This window comes from Castor canadensis, chromosome 18 (assembly GCF_047511655.1).
Source record: "Castor canadensis chromosome 18, mCasCan1.hap1v2, whole genome shotgun sequence".
Taxonomy (NCBI): Eukaryota; Metazoa; Chordata; class Mammalia; order Rodentia; family Castoridae; genus Castor; species Castor canadensis.
Window position 1 is genome coordinate 44820141 of NC_133403.1, and position 18032 is coordinate 44838172.

At 47.0% G+C, this 18032-nt stretch overlaps 1 protein-coding gene across 1 annotated transcript in view; it reads left to right on the forward strand.

Annotated features, from left to right (window-relative positions):
- The window catches only part of Tmem132c (transmembrane protein 132C), a 293754-nt gene that overhangs the window by 238737 nt on the left and 36985 nt on the right, over nucleotides 1-18032 (forward strand). Inside the window, exon 4 of the mRNA XM_074060522.1 lies at nucleotides 9718-9901. Coding sequence (XP_073916623.1) covers nucleotides 9718-9901 — 184 coding nt within the window. The remainder of the gene's footprint in view (nucleotides 1-9717; nucleotides 9902-18032) is intronic.

Below are 18032 nucleotides of genomic sequence, written 5' to 3' on the forward strand. Positions count from 1 at the left end.
AATTAATATTAACCTGACTAGTGAAAGGAAAGAAAAGTATGAATGTCAGGAAGCTGGGCTCCTTGGGCAGTCAGTCATTCATTATTCATTTCACAAATATTTGCTTCATGTCTCCTATGGGTCAGTGCGATAGAGGTGGTAGAAGGAGACAGTGCCCATGCTTCCATGGAGTGCACCTTGAAGAAAGAGGAGGCAGATGATGAACCACTGAGTGCAGATAAATATATAACTATATGCTGTTTCATGGCCCTGTAAATGAAGTGACATGGTGAGCTCTGAGTGACAGGGGTGGATGGCATAAATGAGTGAGCCATGGATGCAGCTGGGTGGAGTGGTGGGTGAGCCACCCATCAATAAAGCAAGTTCATAACCTCTGAGTGGAGGGACAGGCAGTGTGCCTCAGTAGTACAGGGGGCCAGGGCAGAATGACCTGAAGAAATGATAAAGAGGTCAGAGAAGTAGTAGTGGAAGATGACTCCTACTTTCAGGATTGGGGAGACAAAAAACACTGTGGATCCCAGGCCAGGCTCAGAACATTGACTCAATTAACATTTGCTATGCCCTGCTTAACTCCAGCTCACAAGCATTGTGGGTGGGTGTTCAATCTACATATTGCAGTGTGCAGAGCAATATATGCGACTCCAGGCCTCTGTCTGTCATTGTGCTTGGTGGCTCCCATAAACCAAAATTCCGCCAAATTGGCAGAAAACTTACTATAGTTCATTCCACGTTCCCTGGGGCATTTCTGACCAAAACTTTGTTGATTCCAAGTTGATTACTAGTTCTCCCCAAGCTTGGCCCAGGTGGACGAGGAACATCAAGATATTACATCATGGGGAGACAGGGCCCTCAGCTGTTCTCTCTCTATGACTTCATCCACCAGGGCATAGCATTCCACCATCTGTGCTCAGGTGTTAGGCAGTGACATTCACGGAGGTGTCATGTTTCTGCTGGACAAGGGTCCATAGTCCATCCCATCTTCACTCTCCAACCATCCCCCCTGTAGGGCATGGCGGCCAAGTTTCTGTAGCCAACTCCAGTAATCTTCCTTGGAACTGGGAAAACATTCCACTGTGTTCCTTCCCATTCAAGCATTGGGAGGTAGAAGAGTGAGTGGACTCCTCAAGCACTCTCTGTCCCTGGCATCCACCATATCCTCCACCATATCCTGCTGGCAAAGTGCAGAGGAGCAGCAGGAAACAAGCAAAAGAACGACCAAAGTCAGAGCCTCCACCTGCTTCTGCACAGCCATCCCATGCTTCCTGACTCCAAACAGCTATTTACTGTTTCTCATACTGAATAGGAATTCTCTAGGAAGTTCCTTGGTTGGAGCCATGTTTATCTGGTCCCACGATTTTGGGCTCAGATGGTTAGGGTCTCTCTCCACACTACCCTGCCACTGGGGTGGCTTGGTGCCTTGGTGGTCTCAGAGCCGAGCTCCCAGGGAGGCTCACTATGGCCCTGGGAGTTCCACAATGTCACTGCCACAGCACTCTGATGGCATAAATGAACCACAGAGCCGGTGTGGACTCAGGGGGAAGTAGAAACAGATTCTACATCTTGATGTGACAAACACTGACATTATCTTGTGAGGGGAAAGGTAGAGCCTGAGACCATCAAATAATTCACCAGTCTCCCCAGGAAAACAAAAGCCACATGAAGTAGTTACACAGACCAGGGACCAGTTCCCAAGAAATGGTAGCATTCAGTCCTCCAGGGTATCTGTCCCAGCTCCAGCCTCTCACCTGTTCCAGGCCGTGGTGGCCCTAATTTAGCTTAGTTAGGAATTTGCAAGTATTCTTCCCAAATCTTCTTTTAGTTTTTTTCACTTATATCAAACTCACAATTTACATGATTTACTAACATTTTTATTTCAGAGCCCTAAACTTTGCCCCTCTCTATCTCTGTTGTTACTAAACCAGTGAGGCAAGACTCTAGTGAGAAAGTCTCCAAAAGGAAAGAGACCTCTATTTGGCCCTTAAGAACTGAGTTCTTCGGTCACATAAAATAATTTTAGTACATACTGAAGTAGAAAACTAAGAAAGTTTATTAGTAAAGTAAAACAAAGAAAGGACAGCACACACCCAGAAATGGGTGGGGTCACATCTGATAAGAGTGCTAACATCAGTGATATTGATGGTGACAATGTGGTTTGGGGGTTTGGCTTAAATTTGCCTTAGGGTGGGTATTCTTCTTTGCTCTGAACACCTGGTACATTCCATCATTTTTGTTGTTACACTGTTGTGACATTGTCAACTGGGCCAGAGATATCAAGTCTGGTCGGTTTACCAAATTTGAGTTGCATAGATGTCTGTTTTCCTTGAGTGTCCCTTTAAATGAAGGATTGGTTCCATGATATGCTCCTTTCAAGCCAGGTGTCTTTCCTTAAGATATTTTTTTCCCTTTGTAAACACTCTGTGATCAAAGGAATCATTTAATCAAAGCTTTTCCCCAGGACAATATCTTTCTTTAAGATAGCCTTGCTCAGTTCCCAGAGTGTAGCAATCATTTGGGAAGGTAGGCAAGGTCAGAGGGAGAGAGCTGATTTTTTACTGGGTGCTGCAGCTCAGTGAGAGTGCAAAGCTTAAAGCAAAGAAAGTAGAGTCTGTGTGGTTTTCATCAAGCTATTTGCTAATATAATGTTCATCTCTGAATTCCTGGCAGCTGTTTCCTGTGCCTCCTTTGCCCTCATCAATCCTGCCTCACTGTGCTTTGGTTTCCCCTTGGGACAAACCAGTAGCCTCATCACTAACTGCCAGCACTTGGGATACCAATGAATTCCAGTCAGTCACCAATCATGAAACTGACTTGTTGGTATTGAACGCATCATGTAAAGTCACAAGCAGAGGAACAAGTGACAGGAGGTGAATGGGTGCCACTAGGCAAACTGCAACAGTTCTTTAAGGAACTGGGTGTGGTCAGGCCTGTGTGACAAAGGGTCATGTTAGCACCTGCCCAGTGGAGATGTGTGAAGGACAGGAAGTGTTGAGAAGGAACTCAAAGGTAGATGGCTTTCCTTCAGTGTGCCTCCTCCCCATGCACCCGCTGCCCCCATCCACAGGCCACCTGGAGGGGCCTGTCTTAGTCAGACTTCCCCACAGAGAAAGAGCTAGTAGGTGGGTAGGTAGACAGATAGATGATTGACTAAGTGATAAATAGATGAACAGATAGATGATGATGATGATAGATAAATAGATAGATAGATAATAGATAGACAGACAAATCCATTCTAAGACTGGCTCACAGTTTTGGAGGTTGGCAAGACCCCAGGTCTGTAGTTGGTAAACCGAAGATCCAGAGGAAACTGTGCCATACTCCAGTCTGAAGACCTGAGAACCAGGAAAGAATATTTCAGGTCAAAAAACAAGTTTTCTAGAGGTAAAGTTAGGGTTCTTAAATGTCACAGTCTGTTAAAATGACCTGAGGGTCACTGAAGAATCTGCATATCAAGACCCCACTCATTGAAAGCCAGATCTATGAGATGGACAGGTATCCATCTTGTGTAAAGTCTCTCGGCTAATTTCAGTGTCACCAAGGTTGAGAGCTAACAGGATAAGGAACCTCCCAGATCCCCCTCTACTCACTGTGAAAGCCATAGTTCAAACATTTATGTATCTCTTTTTAGAGCCCAGGGCTGTAACATCTACCTAATTCAATCATTGCATAGACACTCAGAGCCAAAGCAAAAAGAAGTGAAGAGATTGGTGATCACAGAGGAGAAATCTTTCTTTGCACAGCAGTAACACTTAACCTTGACCACACTATTATCACCAAAGCTTTGAAAATACCATGGTCTGAGTTTTTCCTTTCAACATTATGATTCCAGTGGTGGAGAGCACACCCTGGCATTTCCCTCCTAACCTCCTGAATGATAGCAATCCTCAACCAAGGTTGGTCCCTCTCTGGATGAGGAAGAAGCTCTGGTTATTTATTAGGGTTACAATTGTTTTAAGCATGGTTGCTGGCATCAATATGATTTTCAGTAAAGGATTCTCTTTATCTTCCCACACATTTACTTGCTCCTTTATATTTTGAGGTATTGTGGACGTGGAGAGAAAGAAGTGAACTGGTTTGTAAAGTCCAAACTCAGAATTGAATTCAGGCGTGTGTGAAAACAGGGCAGCCCTCATAAGCTTTGCTCGTCCCTTCTGTTGTCCTGGATTCTGTCCTGTATGCTAATTGCAGAGGGCAGGGGAAAAGAGGAGACTCCCTCTGTAAGACACCCGGTCCTCTCTCATTGCCCTGGCATCCTGGATTACGGTGTGTCATCTCAGCTAATCAAATACTGTCCCCCAGCACTCTGAATGGATCATCACTGGCCCAAAGAATCTAGGACAGCAGAACATACATTTGATATCAGGGCATGGTCCTCTAGAACTAGTTCATCTGACATTCTGGTTTTGTAACCTCCCTTCATGCCCACCTGTTCTCTGTTTCTTTGTCTCTTCCAGACCTGGTCATTTCAAGGCATTCTTTCCATCCCCTTTCCTTTGTCCCAATGTGTGAACTGTTGTTTTCAATCCACAACTCTAAGTTCTGTGCCTCAGCACCATGGAGAGCTCCCAAGGCAAGTGGCATCCTCGTGGACATGGGGTCAGTGGGGAAGGATGTGGTCTGTTCATGAAATGTGATCCTGTTCTCCTGAGCACCTCTCTGTCACAAGGTCCATTTCTTCATTTTTTGAGTCTCTTCGTTGTGAAAGCACTAAGAGTCTGAGAGTGGCTGATGGCTTTGGAGCCAAAACCACTTAGTCCCTTTGGTGAAGAGGTACAGTCCTCTGGGTTTTTTTCTTTTTAACACATCACAGAGCCCATTTTCTCACCAGTTAGAGTCCAAGAGGCAAGAGGTTTGGCAAATTTGGTCTCCAGTTGTCCAATATTTATTGTGACTGTTGGGGGAATTTATTTGCTTTTAAATAAGAGCGTTTTATGCCAATTCTGAAATTTTCCTTCAAGAGTTACTGCAGTAAATCCCCAGTATTGATTTTAGCACTCTGTGGCTCCTGGGTGCTTTCTGGAGTCACTTCAGTGTTTAAATTCCTGTCTTTATTACTCCAATGACACCACACACCCCTCTGAACTGGTGTGGAGAGCTCTTGACTTGCTGGAGGAAAAGCTTAGCAAAGATTTTGTCTGCTCTGGGACTAAGTCACTTTCCACACACAGAGCTGCATACAATTCCTTCTCTTCTTGGTCCCCCTCTACAGCATGATATGCATCAGACATTGTGTCTGTCAGGAACCGGTTCTGAGTAAATGCACAGAAACAGATGTGAACAAATCCCAGCTTGCAATGAACAGCAGAAGCCACATTGCTCCTGGAGCTTGTTCCCGAGGAGCCCCTGAACCAGTCTTAAAGAGTATGTCCCCATAGTGGCTCTGCGAGTCAATCCTACAGTCTCTGGACTGTAGGGAGTCCAGTCCTGCTAAAAACAAGAACAGCTCATGTTTGTTGATGTTATCTGATGCCAAGTTCTATCTACATGCTTTAGACATATTCATTGGTTTATTTAATCCTTGTATCAACTCTGTGAAATGGAAAAGATTAGCAATGCCCAGTTTTCAAATAGGGAAAATGACATAGAGTTGTTCACCATCATCTAGCCACTGATCTAGGAAGTTAGAGTTTGAGCCCTCAGTGTGGATTCTAACACACACAGTGTCTGACTTACAGAGTTACTTGTTATAGTCTTGGTCCTAATTTCTAAGTCTTCTCCTCTCTCCTTCCCTTTCTCTGATCCTTCTTTCTTCCCTCATCCCACTCTTTCCTTCATTTCTCCCTTTCTTCTCCATTCTTTGAAGGAAACACCTTCTAGAGTAAAACATGCTACCGTTGTGCCACGAAGCCACTGGAAACAACTTCTGGATGCCCAATATCTCCACCTGCAGCCCAAGAACATTGGGGACAGGTGGCATTAGCAACCAACCCCAGCCCCACACCCATCACTGTCCTATCCCTTGGGAACAGAGTAGGAAAATCATGACTACATCATCTTTAAGACAGGCACCTTCCACCTCAGAGTCACAGCACTCCTATAAACATCCCTCCAGGAAGATGGAGAGGGTATCTGAGACAGAGATGCTCTAGGACCCCCCACCCACTGGTGTTCTTCAGCCAGGGCAGCCCACAGCTGCAGAGATGTGGTTGGCTGTAAGTTTCAGGTTCTTATATTTTGAAGATTTTGTAGAAAATCCTACATTCCCAGCTCCTCTAGAACAATATTTCACTATCCAGAACCCACATGGCAGCTGTCACAGAAACAGAGTTGAAATGTACCTTAGAAGGAACAGAGTGGGGACCAGAGGCAACAAATACCTTCCTGGCTCAACTTCACAGAAGCATCACATTGCAAAAGGGTGTCCTTCCTTTGGTTTGGGTATACCCACCTGCGTGTCTTAGAGATGAAGATGAAGACTGTATGATGTGGAGGAGGGAATGGAAGTCATATGGAGCACACAAGTAAACAAGCTAGTCAATTCCATGCCTTCCCATTCTGATCCAGCAGGTTTAATCCTGAGGCATCCAGGGTCTCATTTCTCTATCAGGTCACTCTCATCTGGCCTTTCTCTGTCACTCATTTCTGGGCTCCCTATGGACACAGAAGTTTCTGCCTCCACATGGAGGTCTCAGCTCCCTGAAAATCTTTTATTGATGTCCTAAGCAAGCACAGAGCCCCGCAGTGCTCCAGAGGCTGGTCCTAACATCACTGGGCCCAGAATTCCACCCAGCTCTGGGGAAGCTGGAGTTTTCCTCCAATTGTGGGTTGTTTTTCCTATTGTGAAACTGAGATTCAGCTTCGTTGGCTCACAGTTGGTGGAGTCTCTGTGGAGGACTGCAGCAAGTTTTATACAGGAAGCTATGGAGTTATTCTGCTCTTCCCCAGGGTGAAGAATGTGTAGATGCAAACACATCTGCTGGCAGCAGAGGTTCAGGGGTCTCTGCTTGGGGACTTGTGTAAAATGGAGACTTTGTAACCATCCTGAGGGGCTTTAGGTGATTTCGAATAACACGTGCACTGAACCTGGTTCAGCGCCTGGCATGTAGTAAATATCTTATAAGCAATACTGTGTTATTTTCATTCTTATGTTATTTGAGCAGAATGCCTTGGGAAGGCAAATTCTCAAAACTCAAGTAGTGTGAGGTCTCTCAAAGCCAGAAGGGATAGCATTGTTCACTCTTTTCTTGCCCAATGTCAGACCATCCTAACTGAGCCTCCAGCTGAACAGCCATGGAGGCTACTGTGGCTGCATTAGGAGGCTGGCTCTCTGCAGCCTGTCCTCTCTGGGAGACAGAAATGCCCAGCCTTCCAGATGATGCTCCCGAGTCTTCCAGAGATGACATGGGCTGCAGTGAAGTTCCCCGAAGAACTGAGTAAGAGTATTGGTGGAAAGCCATGGCACACCCTGTGTGCTGTGCCCAGAGACCATCCTATGGGGTATCCACAAAGGGCATCTGTGGATAGTTGGATTTCTGCAACCTGCAGTACCAAAAGGGAAGCATTTGCAGAACAGAGTCAATCACATAGTTGAGCAGTTACTTGACACCTCCACTAAGCCAGACAGGTCCAGGCTCTGTCACTGTAGACGAGGAGGTTCCAGGTCCAGGCACCTTGCTAAGGGAGCAAGATTAGAGCTCTGGAATGAAGGAGAGCCTGTGACCCTGAAGAAAAGGAGACATGGGCAGAAGCGCCCTGATGTTGAGTTGAGCAGGCTCAGATCCCCAAGATCTTTTGGCTGCTGGACAAAGAGCACATCTCCTAGTCTGGGAACACTCAAGCCTTCTGACCTCTCTCCCTCTTTCTCAAGATTTTCCTCCCCTGGCTGAATGGTCCAGACCTCAGGTCTATTTTCCCATCAGAGGCATCTTTGCCACCCATAAATCCTAATTCTCTAGGTCCCACTTGCAGCTCAGAGAACCTAAGGAAAACTCATGAGTCTTGAGCTTGGATTCTTCCTGTTACTTCTTGTGATACCACCAAGAGGGGCTGTGAAGATGCAGTGGACAGTGAAGTTTGAGGGGCCACTTGTAGCTGATTCTCACCATCAAGAGAAAGGCTCTCTCACCCCCCACATGGCACCCACACACTTTCAGGGGCCTGTGTTCACCCAGGGTTGGTGCATCTCTCGTGACATGCTATGGAAAAGTCTCTTTGCTTCACCTGCAAATAGGTGGGTGTCCTAGGAGGTGCCACCCTGAAATGCTGCTGACTGCTGAATGACACTAGCATGTAGATAGAGGGGGACAGTGGCACCTCAGCCTCTCTCAAGGTTCCCAGGAGCCTGGTCTGTCCTACAAATCCATCTCTATGCCTAGAACACCTTTCTTCTGATCCCAGTCAGTATCAGATTTGTTGATCCACTAGTTGTAGGTGGCCTGACCCCAGCTCCACATCTCCACACCTCTGACTTCTACAGCAAGCCCTGGCACACCTTCCCTGTAAGTGTCCATATGGGGGACATTTTAAGATTAGCAGGCAACGCACTGCCTGACACAGAACCCATTCACACTTTTGTGCCACAAAAGCAGCCCTAGATAAAACATAAGTGGGCAGGCTGAGTGCCAATAAAATGTTATCTACAGTAGTAGACAGCTGCTGGGCTTGCTGTTTCCTGCACTAGGGTACCTTGTGATGTCATATTTGGCCACCAGTTGTCTTGGGGAAGGTACTATAAATAGTCTTGCACCAGGATGTGCCCTTCAGGTATGGGCAAGCCACATCTCCTTTCCAAGATGTAATTTCATCATCCAAAAAAAAGTTAAGACTAACAAAGACCCCTGGAATAAACTTGCTAAATGTGTACTGGGCTCGCAGCAAACTGTGGTATTGGTCAGAATTCTTAGGCACAGAGCAGAGTCCTGTGGCTAAGAAGTGCTGCTGAGAAGGTTTTGTTGAAGGATGTCAGGCCACTCAAAGAATCAGTAGACAGCTGCTTAAGTGGATGCCAGAGACAGGGCAGCCAGGGATAGCACAGACAAGAAGAGTGCCCAGACTCTACAAAGTGCTAATGTGGGAAAACCAGTGCCAGCACTTAGCATGAAGTTATGAGGACTTGGGTGCCAGGTGCACCCCACAGCTACTCCAAAAGGCCAAGGCACTCAGCTCACCAAGAAATTCAGACTCTTCCCAGTTGCTGCCTCACAACCCACTTGTACCCTAAGTCCCAGATGAGTGGGTCTGACTGGCAGAGACCTGGCAGAAAGCTGGATCTAGCTGCAAGGGAATCTAGGAAAACAGTGACACTTCTCAGACCCCTGAGGGGAGTGACCTACTAAGAGGGGCTGCTGGTGATATTGCATGAAACACATAACAGCATCTGCCACACCTATGAACTTGAACTTAAATGAGGTCTACTTAGCTCAAAGGCTATCCTGGAACCTGGATAGTTCAAAGGTATCCCAGGCTCATGCTACAAGTATAAGGCAACAGATTTAACTCAGTGTCAGAGAGCTGATGAACACTAACCAGACATATACTGAGTGACTCACAATCAATGGTTAACACTCTGCACAGATCCGTACTTTTGGTTGCTGCTCTGTTCCAGCTACCTGCACCCCAGCTTATAAGTGATATCATGGTCCAGGTGCCCACAAAACACTGGGGTGTCTGGGAGGTGGTTCCTTTGTCTTTTCATCCTAAAAATGGGGGGAGGGGGGTCAAGGGGCAGAAGGGGGCTTGGGACAGAGTCAGCTTGATGCCATTTTCTCCTGTTTCTTCCAGAAGCAGCAGTTTGTTCAACGAGGTTGTGCAGATGAACTTTGAAATCGCCAGTTTCAGCAGCCTGTCAGGAACTCAGCCTATCACGTGGCAGGTGGAGTACCCACGGAAGGGGACCACGGACATTGCTGTGTCTGAGATCTTCATAAGCCAGAAGGACCTGGTCGGCATTGTCCCACTCGCTATGGTAAGCGTGTCACTGCTGTCTCTGTCTTCAGCTCACTGGTGGCAATCCTGCATTTGTCCTCTTTTCCAGGGTGTTTGCTGCAAGTGTTTTGTGGGGGGAAGGTTACTCCCCATCTGGTTGGTACATTTCCTGTTATCTGCTCTGCCTCTCTCAACTTCACTAATTCTCCTAACCCTGAATGGGATTTGTCAAATTCATTGTTATTTACTTATTGGGTCTTTAGTCTGTGCCAGTTCTCTTTCCAGTCCTGTTTTTATAAGGAAACTCTAGGTTACGGTGTTTCTATCACAATGAGTGAGTTTAGCTACACTGTGGCAACAAATAACTCCCAAATCCCAGGGACCTGAGAGTAATGAAAGGTGTTCTGGGTTGCACTGTGTTACTTAAATGGCAGGGGCTCTGCACATGAAGTGTCTGAGGGACCCTTCCCACTCTTCCTGTTTCTTCCCACTCCCTATGCTGGCTTGAGAGACACAGCCTTATCACCCCCTTTCCGTTGGATGATGGAGCTGTTAGCATTGGCTCTAAGGGGCTCTCAATGGGCTACCAGTCAACCTAAAATGTACATGAACCATAACAGAACCGGGAGGCACAGTATTATGTAAGGGACCTACAACGCGGTTACAGCATGGTTACAGGACAAGCCTCTGTCACACTTAGTACCTGCATTCATGAGAACTCAGCAAGCATGCTACATGGCTGAACTATGTTAAGGATTATGGGAAATGGTTACTTGGGATTCTTAGGTTACAAAGTATACAGGCCCAACCCAACTTAAACATGGCTCTTGTAACTTAAAAGTCTAGACAAGCATTTCTTAAACTTTAATGCACACAGAACGCACATCACAGGATTTAGGAGGTATTTGTGGGGTGTTCAAAACCTCTATGTGATACCAGTGCTGCCTGTCTGCAGTCCTCACTTTGATGTTAAGGACGTCATGGAAAGTGACTTCTCTTATTCTCAGATCCGTGTCCCTCTTGAGAGTCACCAGGTGGCCCTGACTGGGGCACCACAGGCAGCAGGAAAAGAGTGAGAACCTCACTGCCAGTCGTTTATGCAAATCCCCGGGTGCTGCTCTGATTAGAACTGGCTGGCCTGGCTTGGGTGGTGGGCCCACCCAAAGTCAGTTGCTGAAGTCAAAAAGAAGTCATGCTCCACTTACACAGGCCTAGGGAGCATCTCCCCCAGGACCAGTGCAGAATCAGACTGAGAGAATATGAGCATGGTGCATCATGGGAAAATCTGGCTGTCCCTGAAGGTAGGAATGGACAGTGGTCAGAGAGAGACACCAGTTGTCCACCCAGAAGCTATTATCCACCATTAGGACTTATAAACACTTTAAGTGGGAGTCCTCTTGACTTTTATTGTCCACTGTGACCCACAGGCCATACATTATCTGCTGCCTGACTTCATACTCCATGCAAGCAACCATGGTTTCACCATTTCAATGGCTATGTGTTAAAGGGTTATGTATAACTACTTAATATACTCGACTTTGTCTTTTGGCCTACAAATACTAAAGTATTTACCATCTGGCCCTTTAGAGAGAAATTTTGCAGACTTATATCCTAGAAGACACACCAGCGTTGGTTACAGAGCATAAGGGCTTGGTTTCTATTTCACAAGAGTGAAAGTCTTATAGTGACTTTGAGGAAACAAAGTCACTATAAGAATATATTATCACGGCCCATTTTCAAAATGAGCGTTATCCTTGAAGTGAGATGTTATGTCTGTGCTTGTGTCTCTGTGATGCCTTCAGGGCAGAATGAAATGACTACTAATGTTGATCCCAGAATCCTTTTGTCTGCAAGTTACTGCAGCTGAGTTGAATTGGCTTCATCCAAAGGTGGGTCACGTCTCATCCAGAGCACATGTGACATCACCAGGAGCCCAGGTGATGTCATCAGGAGCGGAGCACATCACATTTTGCTTTCCTGGAATCTGCAACTTGACCTTTACTATGAGAAGCAACATGGAAAATTAGGAACTGTGCTCAGCCAGACATGGTGGTTCACGCCTGTGATAGCAGCACTTGGGAAACTGAGACAGGAAGTTCTCGAGTTCAAGGCCAGCCTGGGCTACATTACAAGATCCTACCTCAAAACAAAATCAAAAGAAAAAGAAAACTCAGGAGCTGTGATAAAGAGGAGAGAGTAAATGAGACAGCTCAGAGGAGCTTCTTTTCTCCTAACTTTTTTTTTGTATTTTCTGAACATTTGTGGCTGAGAAAAGTGGTTGGGGGAGGGGTTTCAATTCTTTTGCAAAGAAAAGTCATCACAAAATTTTTTAATGAGCTTTATCACATTTATAACCAGCCAAAAAGTGAACTTTTATTGGAAGTAACTCACAATACAACTGCAGCTTCACTAGAAAATGAGAAATTAAAGTTAGAAAATAAGAAGCAAGAGAGGCACCGGTGGCTCACGTCTGTAACCCTAGCTACTGGGAAGGCTGAGATCAGGAGGATCACAAATGGAATAGTTCTAGAGACCCCGTGTCCAAAATAACCAGAGCAAAATGGACTGGAGTTGTGGCTCAAACTTTGCAATCATGAAGCCCTGGGGTCTTTGGAAAAAATAAGTAAATTTCCCAAGATCTTGTTCATTTTTAAAGAAAACAAACTTTAGGAAGAGGATCCCTCAATGGGAATTTGCTCATTGAGGGAGTTCTCAGCCTAAAATCGGGTCTTTGCAAGCCCCTTCCTAAATGCAAGGAGAAGCTGTAAGTGGGACCAGAGCTCTCAGCAGACTCATTTTCCGTGGAGCCATGAGACAGAGAACCAGAAGCAAGGGCTACAAACCCTGCCACAAAGCAACAGGCAAGGCAGAGCCTGGCGATCTGCTCACTCCTTGGCCCTGTGTTAGTTGAAGAACTGACCACTAAGCTGCATGGGCTTGAACTGTGCTGCTTGCTGAGCAGGAGGCAGGACCACATGCCACTAGGTACAGACCACCAGGCTGAGGGTGGAAGGTTCTTGGTCTCTTTGGAGAAAGAATGCAGGGCTGAACACAGAACAGACTTACTAGGAGCAGTTTCCGTAAGGCAAAGCAAGAGGAAAGTACCTTGTCAGACAGGAGAGCAGGCAGGCTCCAGAATAAGCGGCCACCATGAAGGTGGGAGTAAGATTCTGAACTCTTATTTGGATCTGCAAACATGAGGTCAGTACCCAGCTGGTACTGACTGTGCCTTGCCTGACCCACTCTGTTGTATTACCATATCTTATTTCCATTGTATTCTTATCTGTTTATTGCCCCATGAATCTGGCTCCATGACAGTAGGATGTCAACTCGAGTTCATGCTGTCCTCAGTCTCACACCTTCCATTCATTCCCTCCCCATCAGATTATTTCCTAAGGATACACCTTGCTGTGTGCCAAGCTGGGGAAACTGCAAGGAACAAAATAGACATAAAATTCCTACCCCTATCACGGCATCATAGGGACTGTCCTGCAACTCACTGGGCTAATCCCCCTGCCTCACTTCCCATGTCCTGCTGCCTCCGACTGCAGACTGCAGGTGTGAGGTTTGGACCCACCCCAGCCCTGAAGGCCCAGATCTGCTCTGCCAAGTCCTGGCTCCACCAGCTGAGGGACCATCCTCCACATACACAAGTGCCAATCCCAGGTCAAGCATGGTGAAGGTGGAGGTAGAATAGTGAATTGAGGATAACCCAGGCAACCCATCTTAAAAATAAGCTAAAGCCAAAAGATGGAGACATAGCTCAAGTCATAGAGCACTTCCTAGCAAGTGCAAGGCCCTGAGTTCAAACCCCAGTATGATTCCAGGCAGCAGGCAGCACATGGGGAGGAGGCAGAATGGCTGGGGACACTGGGCAGGACTAATGAGCAGTAGCTCCAAGACCCTTCTGGGTGCTGAGTGACCTCGCAGCAGGAGAAATGCAGGTTGTACAGAGTGTTCTTGTGTCTGCCCTGCACCTGAGCGTATGCCTCCTGCCTGTTACACCCCCACCTCATATCTCAGACACACCTGCCACCTTTGAGTGGACTTTCCACTCCTCTCCTGGCTGTACCCCAACAGCTCATTCCCCACAGTGAGAACATTCAGCAGACCCTGTTTCCTTGCTGCTCTCACCCTTGAAATACCCCCTACTGTGCCTTAAAAAATAGTGTGCTGTTTGGCCTAGAGCTTCTGTGTACTCCAGCCTCAAGCTCCCATCCCCTCCAACTGCACTCCTCCCCCAGGGCCTTTGCACTTGCTCCTGTGCCAGAACCTCTTCCCCACACTCATACTGTGCTCTTCCTTTCATTGTCCAAGTGTTTGTATAAATCTTCTCAGTTCCACCTCAATCACCTCTGAACAAAAATGATCCAGTCACCCTATGCCCAAGCTGACTTGACTTCCTTTCACAGAATGACAGAAAATTGAGGGTTCATTTGTGCATCCATTATCTGAATTTCCCCACAGGGATGTCAGCTGCATGAGGGCAGGGATCACTCTATTAGCATCTAAAACAATGCCTGGCACACAGTAGGTATTTAATAAGTGCTATGGAAGGAAAGAAGGAGGGAAGGAGGGAGGGAGGGAGGAAGGGAGGGAGGGAGGGAGGAAGGGGGGGATGGAGGAAGGAAGGACCACGTCTATCCCACCCAAACATAAGCTCCTGGAAGCAAGGGGCCACCATCTTTTCCACCACAAGGTAGCAGTGCCTCATCCACCGCTGCCAAATGGAAGTGGGTCCATCAATACTTGTTGCTCAAATTAACGCCGTCTAAACGAAGATGAATTGTTCTTATTGTCTGCTACATAAAAAGGCACCACGGCCACCGTTAAAAATTGCCTGCCTTTATTCCACACGGTTCCATAATCATGTCATCATTTGAAACACATTAGACCATTGCTCGATGAATAAATTCATAACTCATTTTAAGTCGTTGTCATACAAAGAAATTGGAAAAGTAAGGAATTCATGTCTGTGGACATAATGGGTAATCTGGAGTGGTTTCAATCTCCCTGGGAGTATTGTGTGAACTTATGCCTTTTTACAGCCGTGTGCATCCATTTTTCAAATAAGGGTGGAGCTCAAGTGCTACACGGGTCCAGTTTTCAGCCTGTGTCAATTAGTCTTGAGAATTAAAAAACTGTGATTCCACTTTTTTGTTTATTTGGTTTTTGATTTTGTTTTGTTTTGTTTTGCAGTACTAGGGTTTGAACTCAGGCCTTTCATCCTGAGCCACTCCACCAGACCTTTTTTGTGATGCATCTTTTGGAGATAGGGTCTTATGAACTATTTTCCTGATCTCCGCCTCCTGTGTAGTGAGGATCACAGGGGTGAGCCACCCATGCCTGGCTTGATTCCACCTATTTAAGGAATGTAAAATAGTCAAATTCAGCTGGGTGCAGTGGCTTATGTCTGTAATCCCAGCTAATTGGGAAGCAAAGGTGGGGAGGATCTCAGTTGGAGGCCAGTCCAGTGTCAAAAGTTAGTGAGACCACATCTCAACCAAAAAGCTGGGCACAGGTGGTCATCCCAGCTATATAGGAAGTATAAATAATGGAGGACTATGGCCCAGGCATAAAGGAAGACTCTATTCGAAACCTACCTAAAGCCAAAGGGAGCAGCTCCAGTGGTAGAGCACCTGCCTAGCAAGTGCTAGGCCTTGAGTTCAAACTCCATACTGCCAAAAATAAAAACAGTCAAATTCATAGAATCAAAAAAGCAAAAATAGAACCATGGCCCAGGGGACCTGGGACAGGATGCACTGATCAAAACCTGCCACACCCCACAATCCCCTCATCCAAAATAATGAGATAGGATTTTAAAGAAAAGAATTTAGAAGCAAGTTGTGAGCTGAGGGTCTATTTCAGTGACCTTGAGTTGAGCATCTCCAACAGGCCCAGGGGTGGCCCTAAAGACCACACCTTGCCCACAACTGGACTCCCCCAGGGGTGGGGCTTCCTGACCACGCCCCCAACCAACTACAACCAATCAGCATCCTCAGAGTTGGTGCCACCCCCTGGTGAATCAGGAGCCAGTCCTGAGTCCACAACAACTGTCAGTCAGTTCTCTCCCTTGCTCCCTCACCTGTTCTGGCATCTGCTGAGGCTGGATCGTTGCCTGGGCCTCCCTTGGCCAACTTGCTGAAGTGGCCCTGTCAGGATCCTGGCCTGTCCCTGTCCCATATTTCCCTGAAGCCCGTCTCCACCTGAGGGGACATTAGATGTGACTCCTGATGGCCCTGTGGCTGTCTCCCTCTGGATGCTCACCTCCAGCTTAGTGGGGACATGGACTCGTTCCTTGCTGTGTCCCCACTTTCAGCACAGCGCTGAACAGCTGGTGCGTGGTCAAGAGCGGGAATGGATGAGTCGTTGCAATGTTTCTATCCTGGACACTCTTCTAAACATTGTAACTGTGCTAGTTGGTGGCTGCTGTAGTGGACAGACACAGTGTTTATGGTGACTGAAGGTAGCAGAGAGGAAATGGAGGTCCAGATTCTGTCCCAACCCTGCTGGGAGCCCAGATCTCTCTCTTCATTGCTCTCCACCTCCGCACCCCTCAGCGCCCCAGTGATGGGGAAATGACTTTTTTCCTACAGGTGCGTGATCTGAAACGATCAGCTCAAAATAATTAAACCCAACTAATGAAGATCTTTGAATTCCTTATATTTTATCAGCACAGTTTTGAAGCAAATGGCCTCCTCTTGCCAGATTTGCTAAAGACACAAACGTGTGAAAGGCAGGCAGAGGCTGACCACATAGCCCAGCCTCTATGTTGGCCTCCAAACACCTGACTTCTACTCCCAGCTTCACCACTTTCTGGGCTGTGTGATCTTGGGGAAGTCACTCACCCTGTCTGTGCCTCTGTTCCCTCATCCATAAAGCAGAAATAATGATAGCTCCTACCTCGTGATGCTGTGGCAAGGATTAATTCAGCTAATTAAGTAGATCACTTAGAAGAGCAGCTGGTGTGTATTAAACATTAAATAAACAATCGGCCTTCATTATTTATAAGTAAAAATAGTATTAATTCACACTTTCTTCACATCCATAGGAAGATACTTGGTTGTTCTGAAGGCACCATTTCCTGGTGTTTGCTGATTCTTCACAACTTTGTTAATGTCCCCTTTCTCTCCACCTACTCCAAATTCGTAGCTTTTGTGCAAGTTTCTGCCCAACACCTGGCAAAACTGTATGCTTGCCTGGCAAGTAGAGGAAAAGGAGCGGGTTTTTTCCCCCCAAGATTGTGACAAGGACCAGTTAATGGAGAGGGGGAGCAGCCTGGCCTCTGAACTTGTGGATGGGAATTCCTTTTCAGCTCAGGCTGTGTGCATGGCTGAAGGACAGTCTCCACACCGGTGGCACAGGTGGTACATTCATTTTTCTAGCTAGATGCTTCCTGATGCAGACCTGTGTGGCATGTGACTCCTTCAACCTGTACAGCCTGGGCACCCAGGCCCAGGGGAGCCCATGTAAGAGCCCTGTGGGCAGTGATGCCGCCCACTGCTGTGGTTGACTGTGTTGCATGGCCAGCACCAGGCTCCAGGTGCCAGGCATGGAGGCACAGCTATGTGACAGGTCCTGTCTCACTCAGGGACTTTGTGAGCTGCAGTTCAGATCTCAGTTAGGCTCAGATCTCTTCAGATGATTCTGCTGGACTGTGCCCCTCCCTTGACTGGCAGGTCTGCTCCTCCCAGTCTTCTGGAAGTCCTCCCAGCATGGCTGACTGTGCCCATCCTAGAGACCAGGGCTATGCCTCTGCCAGACTCAGAGGCAGAAGCTGTCAGCCCTGCTGCCGCACTGTGATGACATGGGAGGTGACAGCTCACGCTGCTGGGAGACAAGGGTTCCTGGGCCTCCTGGGGGCTGGCCCCTCAGGTGCCACAATGTTATTTGTCTTTTTTCTCTCACATCTGCTCCCAGGACTGTAGAGATGGATGATGTCATCACTCTTACAGCCATGGGCTATATGCTTGCGTGCATTTAAAAAACTGTCCAGTAATTTCTAAGGTTATCAATACTGACAGTAAGCCAAGTACGGAGGCTCACCTGGGTAATCCCAGCTTCTTGGGAGGCAGAGATCAGGAGGATTGCAGTTCAAGGCCAGCCTGTGTAAAAAGTTAGTGAACCCCCCCCCCCATCTCAATCAATAAAGCTGGGTGTAAGTATGGTGG